Below are 23852 nucleotides of genomic sequence, written 5' to 3'. Positions count from 1 at the left end.
ATGAATTCACAATTCAAGTACATGAAGGCAGCATTCCCTTTAGAAATGTCAAATACTGGAAATAATTGTGTAGGAAGGAACTGCAGATGCTGGTTTAAACCGAAGATAGACACAAAATTATGGAGTAACTCAGCGGGACAGGCAGCATCTCTGGAGAGAAAGAATGGGTGACGTTTCGGGTCAGACTGAAGAAGGGTCTTGACCCGAAACGTCACCCATTCCTTCTCTCCATAGATGCTGCCTGTCCCACTGAGTTACTCCAGCATTTTGTGTCTATCTACTGGAAATACTTAGCAGATCCAGCAGTCCATGTCCCAAATATTCAAGATTATTTGTTTATTTGGGTTATGTTTTGTTCATCAAGGAATCCATGTCAATCTTCCATGTCATTTACCATTACGAATGAAGGTCATTAAGTCGTCAATGTGATACGAGGGGCATTATCACCTCCCTACACCCTGATGAAACTGGCTTGGCACAGAATCTACCACAGGATCACTCTACCAAACTCAGTTGAGAGTTTGGCTGAATCGCCAAACACTCTCGCCAGTAATACTCAATGAGTGGTGGATATTAGGTTGAACATCCACAGCACGATTTCCTCACGTTTAAGAAGTGTTTCAGTGGAGCAAAGTAAACCAACGGAACAGAGAGGAGTGACAGAGCTTGAAGGAGCTGAGTGCGAGGAATATTACAATGACGGGCATAAAGCATAACGTGCTGGAGGAACTCAGCATGTCAGGCAGCATCTGTGGAGAGAATGGACATGTGTCGATTCGGGTCTTCAGACTGATCGGTCTCAAACCGAAACGTTGCCTGTCCATTCCCTCCACAAATGTTACATGACCCGTCGAGTCTTCCAGCACCTCGAGTTTTGCTCAAGTTTCCAGCATCTGTAGTTCCTCTGCAATAACTGGTGGCTAAAAGACCAGGCTTGTAGAGTAAACAAAGATGTTCCGCAAAGCAACTAAAACACACGTTCTATATAAAGAAAATCTGTGAATAATGCTCATTGATCTGGAAGGTTTCCTGCTTATTCGTTCACAATTATTTTAGCAAGTACCAGATGATCCTTAAGCAGTAATGGGTGTGTGGTGGTCACTCCTTTTGTCAGAGTCTTCCTCAGCACTTAAAATTAGATTTAATTGTCAAACACTTACAACCAATAAACCATAAAATCAAAGAACTTCTATAAGAAAACATAAATATAGGGCTTTAGGAATCAGAATTACAACTATTTCCTGGTTTGAAGATTTACAATGTGCTACATTGTTGTGATACCTGAATAGTTTTACAACAACTTAAACTCCAGCTGCCAAATACCGCAAACGAGCAAAGTTAGATGACATTTTCTGAAAATACACTCCTCATTTTGTAATCTCATCCAGCAATTTAGCCACTGGCATTGCTTTGTTCCCTCCAAGTTCAATGTTTCTTGCTTGTAGTGTGGTGCCCAGATGGGAACACTGTACTGAATTCCAAGACAAACCCTGGCTTTGTACAGTTGCAGCATAGCTTTGACTTCTCAAGAAATGTGCACATTACCTATTCCTTTTTGTCCATAAACGTCATCTATTCCTTTTCTCCAGAGATGCTGTCTGACCCCGAGTTCCTCCAGCATTTTGAATCCATCTTCAGCCTATACCAGCATCTGCAGTTCCTTCCCACCCATGATCTTCATTGCTTATTTTTGCACATCACATACAACTCTACAATTCTTACCCAATAGATCTCTTTGTGGTGGTCCTTCCAAAGTGCATCTTATAGTCTATAGTTTTCCATCTTACCTTATATTTTCTTATGTGTATTGGTTTGATAAAGCATCTAAGTATCTTTTGCTGTGTTGTAAGTGAATAAATATATGCATTCATATGCATATATGCAACAGTCCACTCTGCAATGTATGATATCTTCTCAAAAAAGCTATAAATGTATGGTAGACAAAAATGCTGGAGAAACTCAGCGGGTGAGGCAGCATCTATGAAGCGAAGGAATAGGTGATGTTTCAGATTGAGACCCTTCTTCAGACTGATATATGTGTGTATGTAGACAAAATTGCTGGAGAAACTCAGCGGGTGCGGCAGCATCTATGGAGCGAAGGAAATAGGCAACGTTTCGGGCCAAAACCCTTCTTCAGACAGATGCAGGGTGGGGGGGCAGGAAGAAGAAGAGCCAGAAGGCTGAGGGAGAGCTGAGAAGAGGAAAGTGTGTGTGTGTGTGTGCGCGTGTGTGCGTGTGTGTTTATTTGTTCGTGTGCGATCACATCTTCTTGAAAAAATGATGCTCTAACGGTAACATTTTTACATGTTCCAGTAGAGATTTATCCCGTTAAGTCAAAAATCGCCTTATCTGAAAAATTCATGCATTATTTCTCGAGTTATTAATCAAAATGTTCAAAAATCTGAAGAGACTTACAAAATAAATAACTGCTTTTTCCCTGTGCTTACAGCTGTGGCGTCACTGCTCGCAACATTGTTGCTATCCAACCACACTGAGTCCTGCTAGCCCTAGCAAGTGCAACTGCATGTTTTTTTAAAGTCACAGTACACTGAGTTCTGCTAGCTAGCAAGTGCAAAATCTTTTTTTTTAAGTTTAAAAATGAGGGAGGGTGTATAAGGCGAAATGAGCAGCCCCTGCGCAGTTGTCGGCTATGGGTGAGTGGTGGTATATTGCATTGAGGAACAGGTTGTGTTGGGGGACCAGGCCTCCCGTGGGGGCTGTGGGTGAGTGGTGGAATATTGCATTGAGAACAAGTTGCCATTGGGGGGCCTTCCATGTGACAGGGACCCAACGGGTCCCACTTGGTCTATATAGTAATATATAATACTATAATGTATGTGTGCTAATTAACTTATGTAACTAAATGACTGACTACAAATAATGGATACTTAACATTTGGATCAGAAATTTGGAACAGTAAAATTACATTTCAAAGGAGCTCTGTTACAAAACATATATATTTTTTTTAATTCTCAATGTGGGCATTACTAGCAAAAAGCAACCAAAATGTCTTGCTTACTGAACACTGCACTGGACACAAACAAGTGGGCACAACCCTTCCTCTTCTACAACTATAAACCATGAGAAACTACTGCATTCACAATGCTGCAAAGTAGTAAATTCCAGGACTTTTATCGATGCAATAGGAAGAACGGACAATATATTCACTAATGATAGACACAGCAGGAGAATGAAGTGCAAATTGGAGATGGTGGTTTTTCCCACATATCATGCTTTGTGGTGGAACTTCTGAATTTGGGAGATTCTGCTCAAGATGCTTTAGCAAATTGCTGCAATGCATCCCTGAGGTTATACACTGCACAACATTTCACCAGAAATGGGGGTGCCTTTCTCTTGAAGATGCCAATTACTGGGCCGGTTTATTCTAAAATAAATATGTGCTTCAGAACGGTTAAAACATTAATACATTACTTACCCACTTGAGTAATGGATGCTTCCTTTGCACTTAAACTTGCGTCTTCCGCTTCATCTTTGTAAGAGCAAATTTCACCATAGTAGAGGGCAATTCCAAGTTGGATTATACGGATAAGCATAGGAAGTTGTTGGTCTGTGATAGAGAGTTTCAAACTTTCAACAAGAGCATGGATCTGTGGATTGAAAAGAAAACACATTTTTTTCTTTATTATGGAACTCTTCTATTATTAGCCAAAGCCAAAGATGCAATCAGACCAATGTCAATCCCAATTTATTCAACATGAATTACTTCATCTATATCTTCTATTCTTCCACATCTTAGTGCAACAAGTGAACTTACTTTTGTTTACACTGCAGCCATTTAAATGTCAATTCTTAAATTATCAGCATACGACTTACAGCAGGTCCAACTCAACTGATCTCTTCAACTAATTCCAAGGGATCTATTTCTTTAATCATTTCAAGATTTTGGTTATGTTACACTATTCTATGCATGGATTTGCAAATGCAAAATATCTTGAAATAATTCCAAATTTGGTTTTACCAGCTTAAAAACGTTCCACTCTGAAACATTAAATTGAAGCAATTTCCTGAATTCAAAATTAATTTTATTTAATTCATTTACTCTGCACTTTATTTCTACATCAAGACAATGCTTGGGGAAAAATAGATGGAACCTGAAAAAACATTTTGCCAACCCTTGAGTTCCAATTGTTTTTGTCATTTTGATCCCGAGTAAAGGGATTGTTTCTGACTGAACAATTAATTAATGGAGGATGAAATTGCAGTGGTTTGCAATTTGCTGAGCTCCAAGATCCAATAGAGTTTTTATTCATTGAGAAAGTTACCACAATTGGAAAATCAAGTTCTTAATCTTCTGAGCTATATTTAATTTGTGCAGCAGGATATCCTTCCTTGTTCAAAATGCTGTAACATTACTTTATATGGAGACTCCCTTTGCCTCATAAATTATCATGGAAATGCGAATTTGTCAAACAGCTCACATTTCATACCAAATGACTGAGCAATACAACACAGAAACAGGCAAAACAACTTCTTCCTGACCAAGATGCCCATCTATGCTAGTCCCATTTTCCAATGTCTGAGTCATATCACTATAAACCTTTCCTATCCTCATAACTGTCCATATATCTTTTAAATGCTATGGTACACGTCTCAATTGCTTTTTTCTGTCAGCCCATTACATATACCTCCAACCTCATTTACTGTATCCGGTGTTCCCAGTGTGGTATCCTAAATATCAAAGACTTGTCACTCATTTCACTGCACACTTACGCTCAGTCTGCCTTGGCCTACGTGATCTCCCAGTTGCCAAACATTTTAACTCCCATTCCCATACTGACCTGGGCCTCCTCCACTAGCAGAGTGGATCCACACGCAACTTGGAAGAACGGGACCTCATATTTCACTTGGGCAGCTTACAACCCCCCCTCCTCCACCCTAGTCAACCTACCAATTAAACGTTCTCATCCTCGTATCCCTCTCGTAGCACATCTTCCCCAGCCAACAATGGGCCATTATGAACTCCACCCTTCCTGATGTCATCAGTTGCCAGCTCTAATTTGTTCTGGCGTCGTCCTGCTTCCGATCACCCATTCCTTTTCTCCAGAGGTGTTATCTGACCCACTGAGTTACTCCAGCGTTTTGTGTCTATCTTCCTTTTAAATCCTTCCTCTCTAACCTTAATCCTATGCCCTTCAGTTTTTTATTCACTTTCCCTGGGAAAAAGACTGTGTATTCACCTTAACGATGCACCTCATGATTTTATGCATGATTTCATGAAGTCCTAACCTGTCCAACCTCACCCAATAATTCAAGCGCTTCAGTCCAAGCAACACTTTTGTAAATCTTCTTTGCACATTTACCAATGTAATGACATCTTTTCAATAGCACCGTGTGACTAAAACTGTACGCAATACTCCAAGTGCAATATCTTATACAACTGCAACATAACATCGCAACTCCTGTACTCAATGTCCCATTATGAGCTCTGGAATGCCAAACAGCTTATTCACCATCCTATCTACCTGTGATGCCAGTTTCAGGGAAGTACAGTGGCTTGCAAAAGTTTTCATATCTCTTGAACTTTTCCACATTTTGTTATGTTACAGCCACAAACGTAAATGTATTTTATTGGGATTTTATGTGATAGACCAACACAAAGTGGTGCATAATTGTGAAGTGGAAGGAAAATGATACATGGGTTTTCAAATCTTTTTACAAATAAAAAACTGAAAAGTGTGGCGTGCAAAAGTATTCAGCCCCCCAGTCAATACTTTGTAAAACCACCTTTCGCTGCAATTACAGCTGCAAGTCTTTGGGGTATGTCTCTACCAGCTTTACACATCTAGAGACTGGAATTTTTGCCCATTCTTCTTTGCAAAATAGCTCAAGCTCAGTCAGATTGGATGGAGAACGGCTGTGAACAGCAATTTTCAAGTCAATGCCAGAGATTCTCAATTGGATTTAGGTCTGGACTTTGACTGGGCCATTCTAACACATGAGTATGCTTTGATCTAAACCATTCATTGTAGCTCTGGCTGTATGTTTAGGGTCGTTGTCCTGCTGGAAGGTGAACCTCCGCCGCAGTCTCAAGTCTTTTGCAGACTCTAACAGGTTTTCTTCCAAGATTGCCCTGTATTTGGCTCCATCCATCTTCCCATCAAATCTGACCAGCTTCCCTGTCCCTGCTGAAGAAAAGCATCCCCACAGCATGATGCTGCCACCACCATGTTTCACAGTGGGGATGGTGTGTTCAGGGTGATGTGCAGTGTTAGTTTTCCGCCACACATAGCGTTTTGCATTCAGGCCAAAAACTTCAATTTTGGTCTCATCTGACCAGAGCACCTTCCTCCACATGTTTGCTGTGTCCCCCACATGGCTTGTGGCAAACTGCAAACAGGACTTCTTATGGCTTTTTTTCAACAATGGCTTTCTTCTTCACTCTTCCATAAAGGCCCGATTTGTGGAGTGCACGACTAATAGTTGTCCTGTGGAAAGATTCTCACACATGAGCTGTGGATCTCTGCAGCTCCTCCAGTTACCATGGGCCTCTTGGCTGCTTCTCTGATCAATGCTCTCCTTGCCCAGCCATGTCTTGGTAGGTTTGCAGTTGTGCCATACTCTTTACATTTTCGGATGATGGATTGAACAGTGCTCCGTGAGATGTTCAAAGCTTGGGATATTTTTGTTATAACCTAACCCTGCTTTAAACGTCTCCACAACTTTATCCCTGGCCTGTCTGGTGTGTTCCTTGGGCTTCATGATGCTGTTTGTTCACTAATGTTCTCTAACAAACCTGAGGCCTTCACAGAACAGCTGTATTTATACTGAGATTAGATTACACACAAGTGGACTATATTTACTAATTAGGTGACTTCTGAAGGCAATTGGTTGCACTGGATTTTATTTAGGGGTATCAGAGTAAAGGGGGCTGAATACTTTTGCACGCCACACTTTTCAGTTTTTTTTATATGTAAAAAAATGTGAAAACCATGTATCATTTTCCTTCCACTTCACAATTATGCGCCACTTTGTGTTGGTCTATCACATAAAATCCCAATAAAATACATTTACGTTTGTGGTTGTAACGTGACAAAATGTGGAAAAGTTCAAGGGGTATGAAAACTTTTGCAAGCCACTGTATGTGCTTGTATTCTACCACACTCACCAGAGCTGTGCTATGAACCTCCTATCCTGGTTTGACTTTCCAAAATTCAACATTCGCACTTATCTGAATTAAACGCCATTTACCTTTCCCTCTTGTTGCAGTTATCCAAGGCATTGTTGAGGCCACATTTAGAGTATTGTGTTCTGGTCACCATGTTACAGGAAAGATGTCATCAAGCTGGAAAGGGTGCAGAGAAGATAGACGAGGATGTTGCCAGGACTCGAAAGCCTGAGCTATAGGGAGAAGTTGAGCAGGCTAGGACGTTATTCCTTGGTGCAGGAGGATGAGGGGTGATTTTGTAGAGGTATTTATAATCATGAGAGGAATAGATCAGGTAAATGCACAGAGTATTTTGCCCAGAGTAGGGGAATCGAGAACTGGAGGACATAGGTTTAAGGTGAGGAGGGAAAAGATTTCATAGGAACCGGTGGGTAACTTTGTTTTTACACAAAGGGCGGTGGTTGTATGGAACAAGCTGCCAGAGGAGGTAGTTGAGGCAGGTACTATCGCAATGTTTAAGAAACTTTTAGACAGGTACATGGATAGAATAGGTTGAGCGCAACATGGGCCAAATGCAAGCAGGTGAGATTAGTGTCGATGGGGCAAATTGGTTGGCGTGTACAAGTTGGGCTGAAGAGCTTGTGTGCACGCAGTATGACTCTATGACTCTGACCTAGCAGATCAATGTGATTTTTTACGATCTATGATACCTCTTATTTTAACATCAACTGCAATGTAATGACTATAATTTGCACATTCGCCTCCAAATTGTTCAAGTAAATGGCAAACAACAATGACCCAACAAGAGTCATAGCGCGGCACGGTGGCGGAGGCGGTAGAGTTGCTGCCTTACAGCACTTGCAGTGCCAGAGACCCGGGTTCAATCCCAACTACGGGTGCTGTCTGTACAAAGTTTATACATTTTCCCCGTGATCTGCGTGGGTTTTCTCCGTGAAATGCATGGGTTTCCTTCCACAATCCAAAGACGTACAGGTATGTAGGTAAATTGGCTTGGTAAATGTAAAAATTGTCCCTAGTGTATGTAGGATAGTGTTAATATGGTTGGGATCGTTGGGCGGTGCGGATCCAGTGGGCCGAAGGGCCGGTTTCCGCACTGTATCTCTAAAAAATACACCAATTCCTGAGGCACACCACTAATCACAGGCCTCCAGCCCGAACACACCACTAATCATAGGTCTCCTGAGTAGACACACCACATCTTGGGTTCAAATGCTAATCTGTGCTGATCTCTGCTGGGACAGCAAAAGAAGTGCTGCAATTCACCTTCATACCCAGAAACAAGTTCCAGAAAAATTCCTGCACTTCCTGCGCATTAACCAGCGCATAATCTGCAACTGAGGAAACATGGTGCAAATCGAAGATGGACAGAAAATGCTGGAGTAACTCAGCAGGACAGGCAGCATCTCTGGTGAGAAGGAATGGGTGACCTTTCGGGTCGAGACCCTTCTTCAGACTGTTCTCTTGTCAGACTCTCATCAGTCTGAAGAACGGTCTCGACCCAAAACATCACCCGTTCCTTCTCTCCAGAGATGCTGTCTGTACCGCTGAGTTAGTCCAGCATTTTGTGTCCACAGTACATTCGATTTAAACCAGCATCTCCAGATCTTTCCTACACGGTGCAAAGCATGGAAAGGAAAATATTTGCTACTGCTATAATCACTTCAGTAAATAAAAACCTGCACACGAGTCATATGCTCACTGATGTTGTAACGATCCATAGATAAATATCCTGACAATGAATCTTCAACACAAATTAGAAGAAAAATAAAGTGGATATGAGAGATATGGAAAGATTCACTGATAGCATACCAGATTATAATTATGAAGTAGAATTGGCGAAACCAGAATTATTCTTGCGAGACAGAAGAGTTTCAGAAACTAGTCAGATTACGGGAATATCAATGGGGCAGCAGTTTTACAGTAATTATCATATCAAACTGTTATAGCATATATCTGGAGAAGAACAAAGATAACATTTGGTGAGAAGATTTTAAACTGGGCAAGGCCACTTTTACCCGGCTGAGAGGTAATTTAGCCAAAGCATATTGGATAGTTACTTCAACCTAAATAGAAGATGTTCAACATAGAAATTCAAGAAGTTTAGAATACACACATTCCATAAAGAAAAAGGGAGAGTGTTAAATCTCAAATCCCTTGAATGATAAGGTAAGCAGAGGGCAAGATAGCGCAACAAAGGGGAATGTACACACTCACGACTGTGCAGCCAACTTTGGCTCTAATTCCATCCACAAGTCTGCCGATGACACAACCCGGATCACAAACAATGACAAGACAGAGTACAGGAAGGAAATAGAGACTTTAGTAACATGGTGTGAAGACAACGACCTCTTCCTCAATGGCAACAAGATGAAGGTCATTATCTAGTTTAGGAAGTGTGGTGGAGTATATGCCCTAATCGGTATCAATGGTACCAAAGTGGAAATGGTTGATAGCCTCAATTTCCTTGGTGTTAATATTACCAATGATCTGTTGGCGACAAATCACATTGAAGCATCTCCATGAAGACACATCGATGCATCTACTTACTTTGGAGATTGTGGATATTCGGCATGTCTCCAATGACTCTTATAAAGATGCACCATAGAAAGCATACTGTCGGGTTGCAGCAGAGCTTGGTTTGGAAACAGCTCCGCTCAAGACATTGCAGAGTTGTAGATGTAGCCCACGCAGACCAAAACACAGACCAAATTCCCCACCACTGACTCCTTCTACACATTACAATGCCTCGGAAAAGCAGCCAACATAATCAAAAACTTCTCCCACCCCGGTCATCGCTTCTCTCCGCACCCCTTGGCAGAAGATACAGGAGCTTGAAAGCGCGCACCACCAGACAGGAACAGCTTCTTCCCCTCTGTTATCAGGTTTCTGAATGGTCCTTAGATTCACCTCCAACTCATTGCGGACATTCAACTTTGTCTATGGAACTGGTGCCCCACAATGCTGACAACTATATTCTGCACTATGTATCTTCCCCTTTGTTCGACCTATTGCACTCGAGTTTCATTTGATTGGATTTATGTACAGTATTGTCTGATCTGTGTCAGAAAGAACTGGAGATGCTGGTTTAAATCGAAGGTTGACACAAAATGCTGGAGTAACTCAGCGGGACAAGCAGCATCTCGTGAGAGACGGAATGGGTGATGTTTCGGGTTGAGACCCTTCTTCAGACCCTTTCTTCAGACTGAAGAAGGGTCTCAACCCGAAACGTCACCCATTCCTTCTCTAGAGAGATGATGCTTGTCCCGCTGAATTGCTCCAGCATTTCGTGTCTACCTTCGATTTATCTGATCTAATTGGCAGCATGAAAATCAAAGCTTTTTAATGTACTCTTGAAAATAATAATTCTATATGTAAACCCAAATAATTGCGACAAACACAAAAATCTGACATTGTACATCCATCAATATCCATGTAATACATTTGGGGATGCGCAAGGTCAAAGGAATACATAACAAATGGAATGATACAGTAAGTTTTGGAGGAACAGAGATAAATTAATGCCAAGGGATCCCAAAATGACTTTTCTATAAGATAATTCAAATGACAAACATGATGCTTTCCTTTATCAGCCAAGGCCACAATATAAGAGTAAGGGATTCATGTTAAAACATGTTACAGCTCAAGCTAGGCTACAGCTTAAGAATGAGGTACAGTTCCAGTCACCGCATTACAGGAATGATGTGATTGCACTGCAGAAGGTGTAGAGATTTATGAAGATGTACTGTGACTGCATAATTTCTGCTCAGTGGAAAGGTTGAATAGGCTGGTGTTGTTTTCTTTGGAATGAAGGAGAGCGAGAGGAAATTTAAGTGAGATGTATCAAATTATAAAGAGCCTGGAGGGAGTAACTGGGGCAGACTTATTTTCTTTCGCACAGTGGTTAGATTAGGGGAAATAGAATTAAAGCAATTGAGAGTATTAAAGGGGAGATGAGGACATTTCATCTTTACCCAGAAAGTGGTAAGAGTCTGGGATTCACTGCCTGAAAGGGTAGGAGAGGCAGAAATCCTCATTGTACATTTTTTTAAATCCTTGGATGTCCACTTGGAGTTTGACCGGCTGAGCCTGAAATCTGGAACTGGAATTGAGAAAGACAACTCTTTCATGGCTGGCATAGCATAATGGGCCAAATGGCCTGCAGCATGCAAGATTTCTATGAAAAACATTTCTATAATGTTTGATGACCATAAAGGTCGCTGCGCAATTTTCAAACAAAAAAACATAGTGTTGGAGGAACTCAGTGGATCAGGCAGCATCTGTGGCGGGAATAAACAGATGATGTTTCCGGTCAAGAACCTGTCTGAAGAGGGGTCACAACCGGAAACGTCATCAGTCCATTCCCTCCACAGGTGCCGCCTGACCCACCGAGTTGTTCCAGCACTTGTTTTTTTTTTACCCAAATCCAGCAACTGAGTCTCTTGTGTCACCATACAAAGGTTTTTTTCACTTGTCCCTGTCAGAGTTAAGAACATTCAAAACCCAGCATGGCCTATAATAGTTGGGGTTCATCCTCATTTGCAAATTCTTCAGTGACTATATTTGTTCTGACATTTGTAAACTCCTTCATCCCAAAACCTTTCAAATATATCAATTTGCCTCCAATTTGGGCTTTTTGTGCATCCCATATCACCACACTGACCTTGCCTTCAGGTGATGGTTTTGAAATTTCCTTTTAAATCTCACCAACTTTCTACCTCAATTTAGACCTTTAATATGCTCCTCCAACCTACCTCTATTGGTCAGTTTCCTAAACCTATTGATATAATTCAATCCCACATCTCCTTTGATGAGAAGGCTGGAGAATGGGGTTGAAAGGGAATAATAAATCAGCCATGATTGAATGGCAGTGTAGAATTGATGGGCAGAATGGCCTAATTCTACTCCCATGTCTAGTGGTCTTATGATGCTCCAATGAAGTACGTTGTAACGTTATTAAGTTAAGAGTGCCATGTAACTGCAAAATGGTTGCTGTTCTTACTGATCCTTAATGTCCAATTAGAAACTAGCCATAAATAATGTTCATCAGTGATACCCTCAATTCTAAAACTACATGAAAAAATAAGGTGGTAACCAAAGGAGAAATGTTAACGTGTTAAAAGATCAACAGAGGGAGATTTATTAGGATGTAGTATATTGTGAAAAAAATAAATAAATTGGATAGGCATATGGATGAGAAGGGAATGGAGGGTTATGGTATGAGTGCAGGCAGGTGGGACTAAGGGGGAAAAAAAAAAATTTGTTCGGCACGGACTTGTAGGGCCGAGATGGCCTGTTTCCGTGCTGTAATTGTTATATGGTTATATGGTTATTGTACTAGAAACAAATAATGGCAAAGAAATAACACTTTTTAAATTATTTTCACATTCTAAGAAGAAATACACTGAAGGAAAACACCATAGGAAAGGAACTGTCTTTCACAGAGATTTAGGTGTAATAAGCCAAATGGTTTCCTTCTGTTCTGCAAAATTATTTCATTTTATTGCCAGGAAGCAAATTATGAGAATTACAGATATATTTGTTATCTTGGCTATATCTTCACGAGAACGTACCATGGTACTGGATTATTACATTTTTGGCAGGGCAGATACAGGGCGAAACAACAGATTGACTCACTGATAATTGTTCATCTTGTTTTGATACAACAGCCCAGAAATACATATTATGCATGGCCTGGAAAGGCTTAAGTCATTCAGTTCAATAATAAGCATCTGGCAGCTTCTATTGACAGCTCTTTGGGACTTGTACCAGAAATATATTTAAATTTCTTGCGCACATTTTTTTTTACTTTGTTTTCGATTTTTCGGACAATCTTGAATAAGAGCGTCATTGAAGTAATCAGTCTTTAGAGTATAGAGACTATACAACTAATGCCAGCAATAATCTGCTGTACAGAGATTAATATTCGGTAAATTAACCAGTTTACGCTACAGTTCAATGCAACTTGGGTATTTTGGGAAGTCAAGCATTCATTAAATCTGTACTGAGGGGAAACCTGCAGGGTTTTGCTCTACATTTACCGACTGCAACAATTTATGGCCCATGATTAGACTAGATTTTCTACTGTCTTCTGAAGTCAAGGAAGATCAACAGATCACATGACATGCTGAAACTCAAGAGTTTTCTGCTCAACCTTTGACTTTGCAACTATGGACCAAGACTTTGATCAAGGAAGGGCAAATTGAGGAGGATAACCTATAAACTAAGTCTGAAACAAGTCAACCAGAGAATGGACTCAAAATGTCCAATATATAGATATTTCTAATATGTGATGGAAACATATTCCTTCAAAACAAACATGGAAACCAAAGAATGATTTATTGCACTAATAGGATGACATATTGCTAGAATGATAGGTTAGTTGTAGGTTAATTTATCACTGGAAACATGCTACATAGCAGTAATTCAATCAAGCAGTTTCGATAGTGTCCAACTGTGAAACTGAATCCTAAACAGTTTATAAACATCAGCAGAACTCCATAATGAATTAGTCTTCGACTCAATTGCTGCTACAATAAAATCTAATGCAAACAACTCAATGATTTTTACACCAAGACATCAAATGGTTTTCAGAGGTGTATGAGTTGAAACCCAGGATTACAAGTGAAAAGAAAAATGTGCAGCAAGATAAAATTTCCATGTGTGGGGAGGTACTGCAGAAGCTGGTTTAAGCCGAAGACAGACACAAAACGCTGGAGTACGTCAGCGGGCCAGGCAGCATCTCTGGACAAAAGGAATAAGTGACGTTTCGGGTTGAGACCCTTCTTCAAAATTTCCATATCAGATTTCAAGGAATCATGAGTCTCCCTTTTCTAAACACCAGGAGTGTTGCAAAAATATTCAGTAACACAGAGAAAAAATAATATGTACTAGAGCAAACCTTAGAAATCAATGTAAAATCTGAGGCATTTGATATTGAAAAACTACAAATTTTAATTATACACAATTTATTCTGAAGCAGACCATTCTGAAGCAGACCATTCAGTCCAACTCCTATGTGGCGAGAAGATAAGGAAAAAAAAGCAGGAACTAGCCACTCACTCTGCCATTCAATAAAATCATGCCTTATCTTTAAGTATAGCACAATTTTCCTGCACGATTCCTTTATTATCTAAAAAATATTGATCTCAACGAAGCCTACACACCTCTTGTTGCAGAATTTCAAAGATCCACCAATTTCTGAGTTTCTCTGCACTGAAGGCCAACCCTTTACTTTCTTGTCAAAGGAATCTATGCCATTCCACCTTCTCACTTTCCTTTGTAAAATTCCCAAGTTCAATTTGAGCATCTGGTTATCAGTAAACAAATTAAATATTTATACATAATGTTTTACTTATATCTACAACACAAAATCTGAATAATCCACTCAATTCATTGGCCCAAATTTTCATGCTCCATATCAGTAATAATCCTGGCATTTGCTCATGTACAGATACCTCGCGTTTTACACAGGGGTTATGTTCCTGAAATGCAGCATGCAATTGAAAACCGCGTAAATTAAACACAAAAAGTTAAACATTTAAACAGGCGTAAATTTGAGCGCGTCCTTTCAAAAATACAGCGTTTAAAATTAGTTTTGGTATTAATTAAACAAGAGCCGTATTTCAAAAATGCATAAATCAAACATGCATAAAACAAGAGGTGCCTGTAGCCCACAGGAGTCACGGGAGAATCCAATTGCTGGAATCTGGAGCAAAAAGCAAGCTGCTTGAAGAATTCAGTGTATCACGCAGCATTTGTGGAGGGAAAAGAATGGTGGGTGTTTCTGAATCATCAACTATTCCTTTCCCTCCACAGATGCTGCCTCACCCGCCATATTTCTCAAGCAGCATGTTTTTTTATCCCGCAGAAGTCCTTGTTTTCCAACATCGGCCTGGATCTAAACCAGTGGAGGCATCTGGACGATCCCTGTAGTAAACCCACTTGGTCACAGGGAGAGCGTACAAACCGCATACAGACTGCACCCGTGGTGAGGATCAAACCCAGGTCTGTGGTGCTCTAAGGCAGCAACTCTACCACTGCACCACCAAGCCGTCTCCAACGTAAAAAACAAACTTTCATGCACATTAGGTAACAATGATAGGTTTGACTTTGGGCGAGTCTAAGAGCAATTGTAAGGAAAACATTGAGTGCACAGTATGCTGTTTGGGCTGGGGCAGCCCCATGGGGCAATCACCATTTGTGTCCTCCCAAACGGGAACAAACAGAACAGGATAATCAAAGACTCTGAGACAACCGAAGATCTGCCTAATTGATATTAATAATTAACTGGTTATTCTCACTGGTGTAGATATTAATTAAGTTTTATGGTCGGACATAAAATATCCTCTTCTCAGTTTCGTTGAGTTGAGTTTAGTGATGCAGGCCCTTCGGCCCACCAGGTTCATGCCGACCATCAAACACCCGTTCACACTAATTTTTATGTTATCCCACTTTCTCACTCTCTACACACTCGGGGCAATTTACAGAGCTCAAATAACCAACACACCTGCGCATCTTTGGGAGGTGGAAGTGGGGAGAAACCGGACCATCCGGAGGAAACCCACGCAGTCACAAAAACATGCAAACTCCACACAGGCAGCACCCAAGGTCAGGATTGTACCAGTGCACTGCCCTTATTTAATTTCTGGTTTGATGTGGTTCACAAACATCTAATAACAAGTTTGCAAATGCAATTGTTTGTCAATTTATGTTCAATAAGTTAAAGTTATTTCAACAGCAAAGAAAAGATGGTGCAAAAGACAGAAAACTAATTTCTTTCTTTCTCCCAGGCTACATATAATAATTTATTGTTTCTCTGCAAAATTCTGAGAAGCTGCTCTCTAACTTGGATTTTTTTTTAAAACAGCACTTTTGTCTAGAATTGTGTTGTTTTGTGGTTGGCTCTTTAAACCCAGAAACATTAGTCGTAAAAAGTAACATCTTGTTTCGTAAAGGTGTCAGTGGTTATGGGGAGAGGGGAAAATCGATCAACCATGATTGAACAACGGAGTAGACTTGACTGGCCGAAAGGCCCGATTCTGCTCCTAGAGCGTATGAATTAGCCCCAAATTTATTGAAAACTTCCACAATTCTGATTATGCTTTTTGAGTAGCTGAACAGATGAATGAAGTTGGTTCATCATATATGTTCTGAAGATTCCACAAAGCTATTGTTGTTGGATTCTTACAAGCAACATTAGAATCTTGTATGTGGGGGAACGACATTTGGGTTGTCAGAATGTGAACTATTTCCCACAAGAATCCTAGCCACAATGTTTAATTTGGCTTGTTGAATTGTTTTTAATCAATTTGATATATTGGTAGTGGGAGATTCAGAATGGCATGTCTTTGAACGTTAACAAAAGGTAGTATGAATCCCCCTTAATGGATGTCACTCATGAGACACAAATACTACGTGTTACTTATCAGGCCAAGTCTGAATATTGTCCATAACAAGCGGCATATCAGCACAGACTGGTTCATTATCTGAGGAGCACCAAATGGAAGTGTGCAATTACCAGTAAAACATCACTTCTTCCTGCTTTAACTTTGATCATAGCACATTCTTTGTGCTTGCTGCCTTAGCACTTCTTTCAAGAGGGCGAAGCTAAGAGTCAACCACATCAGGATTAATTTACAGGCCAGACCAAGGAAAAGGGCAAATTTTCTTCCTTACAGGAAATTAGTGAACCAGATGGGTTCTTACAACAATCCAGCTGTTTCACAGTTACCATCACCGATTCCCATTTTTTTGCCAGATTAATATAATTTACTGAAATTAATTTCCTTAGCTGCCATTCTATATTTTGAACGATTTTATCAGGAAATGCCTGAAAGCATTTGCTTTAATTGGGGAATGAAGTGCCATGATCATCATTTCATAATTGCAACTTCACAGCATAGTCACTAACATCCACATACAATTTTCCACAACCATCCCCCAATAATCATTTAGTCCAATGTGCTGAGGGAATTATTACCCTTACTTTACAAAACAGTTTTTGAAAACATACCTTAATAACTGATGGAATTTTAGAGTTAAGGTTGTCGTAAGTACAGTGCAATCTCGTGCAGAAGGAGCACTTGTAGAGCAAAGGGTCTTGGTAAAACTCGATCTTTCCACTTGCATTTCGCTTGTCCAGACAAACAGTACAATCAGCAAAGTTGATCACTTTCCTCAACACCAGTTCTGGAGCTGTAAAGCATTCAGCAGATTAAAATTATTTTGAGACAAATTAAGACAACAACAGTGCACAATTAATCAAAACAGAAAGCCGACACATTCTGTATGAATAGCTTACAACTGTGCACAATTTTTAAATATCATCATTACATAAACTACCACACGATGACAAACTTACTTCATAAATTTTGGTTGTTATTTCATGTGAAAATTTAACATTGAAACTTGCCAGGTTAACAGTCTATAGAAAACTCATTATTTTGACATTTTCACCTGCAAAATATTAAGCATATTTCTCCTTTAAAAATTAGAGCATTCCGTATTTCACAACTACTTTATTGAATGCATCGGATGCATTGTCTCTGTTATAATGTTTGCTAGGATTCTTATTTCATCAGCAAGAGGCAGGAGGAAGAGGATAAAAATGAAACAATAAAGAAAGCATGAAAGAAAGTCAGAAATAAAATAAACAGAATATATATACGAAAGATATTCACAATGTGAACTGCAGTATTTCAAAAAAATTAATCTGAACGAACAATGACAAAAACATCCTCTGTCGATCCACATCTCTCGTCCCTCTTGCTGTTCCTCATCTATTAGGCAATAAAATGTTATATTCTCTGCCAGTAGGATAATTGATGAGAAGCTTTTTGCTGCTTTAAAACTCAACATTTGCAGTGCAAAAATGGAATTGATTAAAATTTGCAATTTGCCATCTTGAAACAACTTGAGCTGAAATTACTAAACACTAAATTACTGCCCAGAATTTATTCAAATAGTAGAAGCATATGAAGAACTGTTTTATTGACTGTATCAGCCAAGAATGTACGGCAAAGAAGAGCGACCCTGAATTCTGCAAAATACAAAATATAAATAGAAAAGAGCAGTACATGAAGGAGTGGGCCCACTTAGGACAATAATGGAAACTTAAACACAAATGCTGAGGGCACTGCTAAAAGGTACTAAATGGGTACTTAATTGCTAAAAACTGAATTACTGATTCTGGTCAGTAATTTAGTGTTTAGTAATTTCTGCTCAAGTTGTTTCAAGATGGATTCTATTATTTTAAACTAAAGAGGGGGCTTCCAAAATAATAGTAAAGGAAATGGTTGAGATACTGGATTCATTAAAAATTGATTGCATGGAGGTATTTGAAAAGTTGGCTGTACTTAAATAGGAAAGCCACTCGGACCGAATGGAAATCATCCTAGGATTTGAGAGAAGCAGAGAAAGAACTTGTTCAAAAAAGGGAGCGGGGATAATCACATCAACTGCAGGCCATTCAGTTTCACCTCTGTGGTAGGAAAGCTGAAAGAAACATTTATCCAGAACAGGACTAATAGCCACCTGGAGGAAATTGTATTAATTAAGGCAAGACAGTGTGGATTTGTTAAAGAAAAGACATGACTTAACCTACTTGACAGAACTTTTGGATGAGATAAAAATTAGAGTAAATGAAGGAAATGTTGGAGTGTACATGGACTGTTAGAAGGCTCTCTTCCATCATCCATTATTTTTAATTTCTTTCACTTAATTTCACTCTTAACTGGAGTCTGAGATAGAAAATAACATCCAAGGGCTTCTGACTGTAATCCACCACCATTTCTGTGATGTGCCTCACGGATCTCACTTTGGCCCAATCTGATTTCACATCTGCAATTCACCACATGCTATATTGATCTAAAAATATACCACAGGTAAGATGACCATCCCCATTTCAATTTCATCTTGCTTGATAATACCCACAAATGCCAAATGCATTGGTCTGTTTTGGTTCATAGTTCAATAATACCTCAATTTTGTAATTCCCTTTGTGTAGAAATGGAAACCTAGAAAAACATTGTAATGGTCAAGGCAAATGTAACAAAAAATATGGCTAGGGTTTCAGTAACTGGTGAGAACAAATGGCAGAACTGGTCAAGATTGAGAACAGTCTGGAGCTGCCACAGTTCACAATATGAAGGATTAAATTATTTTAAAATATCTCTGTGCTGCTGTGTTCCCCCCCCCCCCCCCCCCCCCCTCCCTCTCATTCAGCTGTAAACTTCTCCAAGGTCTTGTTGCTCATTTAACAATAGTCTTGACGACATCTAAATCCTCGTCCCTCACCAACCTCTCCACCCTACGTATGAGCTTTTAGGTGCTATGATGATAACTAAAAATTGAACACAAAATAACACACTCCTTTTCATTTGTAATTATCTTGCTTTATTAAAAAAAGTCATGTGTCTTTTGAATGCTCAGCCTTCCAGAAGCAGAAATAAAGAAATATATTTTACTCACCCAAGATATCCATGAAGGCTCGATCCCAAAACTCATCCACTGTAAAACATTCTGCAGATGTAATGTTGACTGAGAGAACAATGTCATCCTCCACATACTTCAAGATGAGGTTGTTGACTACAATGTTTACATTGTTAACAACACGCCTAATCAGACTTTGAACATAACCTGGACCAGGATAAAAAAGGAAGGCACAATTAATAACACAATTCACAGTGTGTTTATAACGCACAGAGAAAATCTACTGTTTAGTGTCAGTAGGAAGTGCAGATGCTGATTTACACCGAAGATAGACACAAAATGCTGAAGTAACTCCGCGGAGAGGCAGAATCTATGGAGAGAAGGAATGGGTGACGTTTTTGGACGAGACCCTTCGTCAGACCTGAAACGTCACCCATTCCTCTCCAGAGACGCTGCCTGTCCCGCTGGGTTGCTCCAGCATTCTGTGAAGATCTACTGCAGATGGCTCTAGTGAATCTACACGTATAACTCAGCTACCAGTTACAAACTACATACTTTCAACCATGTTGTCTGTTCTTACTTTTTTTTTCTTATCTTGTTAATGATAATCAATAGTAGCAAGGAATAAATCAGAGCAAAAGATTCTAGAAATGTTGTATTTGTACTCTCAACTGATTTCCAGAGTTCCCATAAGAAGCATCCCAGAAATTATAAAATAATTCAATCAGGCTAGAAAACATACCAACCACCAACCATATCAATTTATTTTTCCATAAAAAATAATTCTTATTGAAAATGAAAATATAATGCAGACACTTTAAATGGAATTTAGAAAACAAAAAAAATATGATTGGGTAAAATTACACTTTAAATCTGTTTGCATTTCAGTTCTTATTTCTTCTACTGTTGTTGATAATTAATGATTTAGCTTGTTTTCACAGGATACAATTACATTTGTTTGCAGATATTCCAGTGCTGAACATGATTCAATTTATTTGACTACAAAAATGAGCAATTTTCACAAACAGTATGCTTAAGCAGGTTTAACAACAAAATTAACATAGTAGTTTTAATTCTGTTAAAGTTGTTGTTAATCCTGCTTAAATATAAATGGTTAAACTGGAAACTGTATAACCATATTCAATACTTTAAGTATCGGCTCATGAGGCTTTGAAATGAATTTTGCTCCCATTAGTTCTTCTCCCAGCCTGCTCCCACCGATTGCAAAAAACAGTAAGCTAACATTTAACCTCCTGTTATTTTTATTTCTGGTTCTAATTTGTAAAGGCCAGCGTACTGGTGCTCTACAGTGCACTCTCTATTAAGCAGAGAGACTTGAGTTGTGTCAACAATTGACATAGTCAGCACCTGCATAACAGCCTACTGGGAAGAAACCTATTTAAAATTGTTCAACCATGTCTTGGTTGGAAAAACTAACTCCATTTGCATTCCCAGCGCTTATTAAACGACATCATCTGCAGAATGCAGGAGTGAAATATCATAACCTGAAAGATTTTTTTCAATCCTCTCACTAATAAACATTCAGTGTTAAAAAGTTCTGTTGTACAGAAGTATTTTTATATCCATTGCAAGAATAATTTTTACCCTTTGCACTAACAAGGAAATCTGAAATTCCCAGTGGAGAGACCTTAGGAACTGAACTTATGGTAACTCTATCATTGGATGCTTTCCGCAAGAAGAATCTGTAACTAAGAGTTAACAGTTGACTGATTCCCTTCATAAGGTAATAAAGATGAGACGGGCCATCCTCCAGGAGAACTGCAGCACATATGTGGCTGTAGACTTTAATGATGAACATATGAGTTTATCAAGCATCAGAATTGAGTGATTGGTTTAATTTGGAACCAAGATGAGGAATCTCTGTAATTGCAGTCCCGGCTGGTAGATGACAACATGCTGAAATGTGTTCTGCAAGGGATGCAGAGCAAATTGTTCTACTTAATGACTGCTTAAGTGAGCATTGACAGTACTGCAGAAGCAGTACCAGCTTTGTTTCCCATTCATATCACGAGAAAAATGTATTTTCAACCACCCATTTTATACTGCCACTTGCGGAAATCTAACTGGAAAGACGTTGGCTGTTTTAGTTTAATTCTTAAGAGAATAATTTGCCATTAGTTTAAGTGTCAATAGTTTCTACAGACATCAGAGAGGTTCTTCAGAGACCATACGATGGACATATTCAAGTAATGTCATAACAGTGCAGAGATACAACATCCTACAATCTGTACACACACAAGGCAGTATCTGTGATATGTGGAGGATTTCTATCACATCATATTCCTTCTAAGCTCCTGTTCTCACACATCAATGAAAACAGTCGAGAATAACAAATGAACTTCTTCTCATTACAGTGGATTACAATTGATTAATCATTTTGCGGAATGCATGATTTCTCTCAGGTTGGTCCAAACTTGTAAACATTGACAAATTCGCAATTCACTTGTATTCTGAAATATTCCTGTCCAGAAAAAGAACGTGATATTTCAAAGGAAATAAAACCAAAACCACACATGTGCAAATAGATTATCTTTACCTCAATGTGCAGGGAAACATAAATATGGCTCTTTGGTGGGTGCTAGAGGGCACAAATCTAAATATGGAAGCAAGAGAGATATCTGGGGGTTTATTGAAAATGGCAGGGCAGGGTGATGCAGCACATGGGATCCGGGCTTTCCAAGAAGAATCAAAGTACAAGATTAAGGAAGTCTTGATAATTTTTCATAAAATACTGGTTCCACCACAACTGAGGACAGTTACCAGATCTCAGTTACATACTTTATGGAAGATGCAAGAGGTTTAGAGAGAGCTAAATTCCTTCCTTTCTCCCTGTGTGGTATAACATATATAGAGTATACAAATTCCTTGGAATTCTGTTTAATCTGACAATGATATTTCATGTGCAGGAAGGAACTGCAGATACTGGTTTACACCGAAGATAGACACAAAATGTTGGGATAACTCAGTAGGACAGGCAGCATCTCTTGAGAGATTTCGGGTCGAGACCCTTCTTCAGACTCCTCCTATTTTACTGCTCAAGTTCTTTCCTGTTTTGTGTTCCTCAAATGCTCTGTCTGATTTCATCTTCCTAAACTTTAAATAATGTTCCCTAATTATTTCTAACTAAATGAACAATCACTCTCTTGTCATCAAAGGTTCACTTGCCTTGCCATCCTTGTCCCACCGCTCTACTGGAGCATGCTTTCCTGAACTCTGATCAATTGGTCTTTAAATGACTCCCACATGTCATAGAATTAGCCAATAACGGGTGCTCTCAATTTACTCTCCTCCCTCGCTCCTGTGGTCATTTTCCCTCCCTAGATTTGGTACTTTCCCCCATATCCTTATTCGTAACTATCTTAAAATATGAGAAATTCTGACGACTGTTTCCAAAATGCTTTCGCACTGAAATGCCAGTCACATAGTCAGGATCATTTGCAAATACAAGGTCCAGTAAGGTCCGTCCTCTTGTTTGACTATCCACGTACTGTTTAAAATAACTGTCATAGAAGCACCAAACAAATTCTACCCCATCGAAACTTCTTTCCTGAAGGAAATCCCATTCAATATTGGGGAAGATAAAGTCACACATCCTAAGGCAACACTATTGCGTTTACATCCTTCCATAATCTGTCGACGTATATTTCTGAAAGGAAAGAATATGCAGGGTTATGAGAAGAGGGTTGAGAAGTGGAGCTATCTGGATTAGTTTTACAACCAGCTGGTGCAATTTTTCCCTCCTACCATGTTATAACAATTCTGATAGAAAACAAATAAATCTGCTGATGCTGGAATCTTAAAAAAAACAGCATTGCTGGAAGAACTCAGACAGTAAAGCAGCCTTTGTGAATCCCAAGATGAGTTAACGTTTCAGGTTAAAGACCTATTTTGAGGTAAATAAATTGTCCTCCATTAATAAACAAATATTTTCTTCGAAGATAGACACAATATGCTGGGACGCAATATGCTAGAGTAATTCAGCGGGACAGGCAGCATCTCTGGAGAGAAGGAATGGGAGGCGTTTTGGGTCAAGACCCTTCTTCAGACTAGGTCTGAAACGTCACCCATTCCTTCTCTCCCGAGATGCCTCCTGTCCCGCTGAGTTACCCCAGCATTTTGTGTCCATCTTCAGTGTAAACCAGTATCTGCAGTTCTTTCCTATACATTTTCTTTGGCAGCCCTCAAACTTTAATGTAGTCAATCTTGACAGATGTTTTACCAGATGTTGCCAGGATTCGAGGGCCTGAGCTGCAGG

At 39.5% G+C, this 23852-nt stretch overlaps 1 protein-coding gene across 6 annotated transcripts in view; it reads right to left on the bottom strand.

Moving 5' to 3' along the window:
- LOC129696443 (intermembrane lipid transfer protein VPS13B-like) overlaps nucleotides 1-23852 on the bottom strand; it is an 811841-nt gene that overhangs the window by 733057 nt on the left and 54932 nt on the right. For all 6 annotated transcript variants that reach the window (XM_055634334.1, XM_055634333.1, XM_055634338.1 and 3 more), the window contains exons 5-7: nucleotides 19616-19783; nucleotides 17160-17341; nucleotides 3437-3608 (exon numbers count right to left, since the gene is read on the bottom strand). In XM_055634334.1, coding sequence (XP_055490309.1) covers nucleotides 3437-3608; nucleotides 17160-17341; nucleotides 19616-19783 — 522 coding nt within the window. The remainder of the gene's footprint in view (nucleotides 1-3436; nucleotides 3609-17159; nucleotides 17342-19615; nucleotides 19784-23852) is intronic.

This window comes from Leucoraja erinacea, chromosome 4 (genome assembly GCF_028641065.1).
Source record: "Leucoraja erinacea ecotype New England chromosome 4, Leri_hhj_1, whole genome shotgun sequence".
In the NCBI taxonomy this organism is placed as follows: domain Eukaryota; kingdom Metazoa; phylum Chordata; class Chondrichthyes; order Rajiformes; family Rajidae; genus Leucoraja; species Leucoraja erinaceus.
Note: the sequence above shows the minus strand (reverse complement) of the source record. Positions and strands in the feature narration are given on the sequence as shown.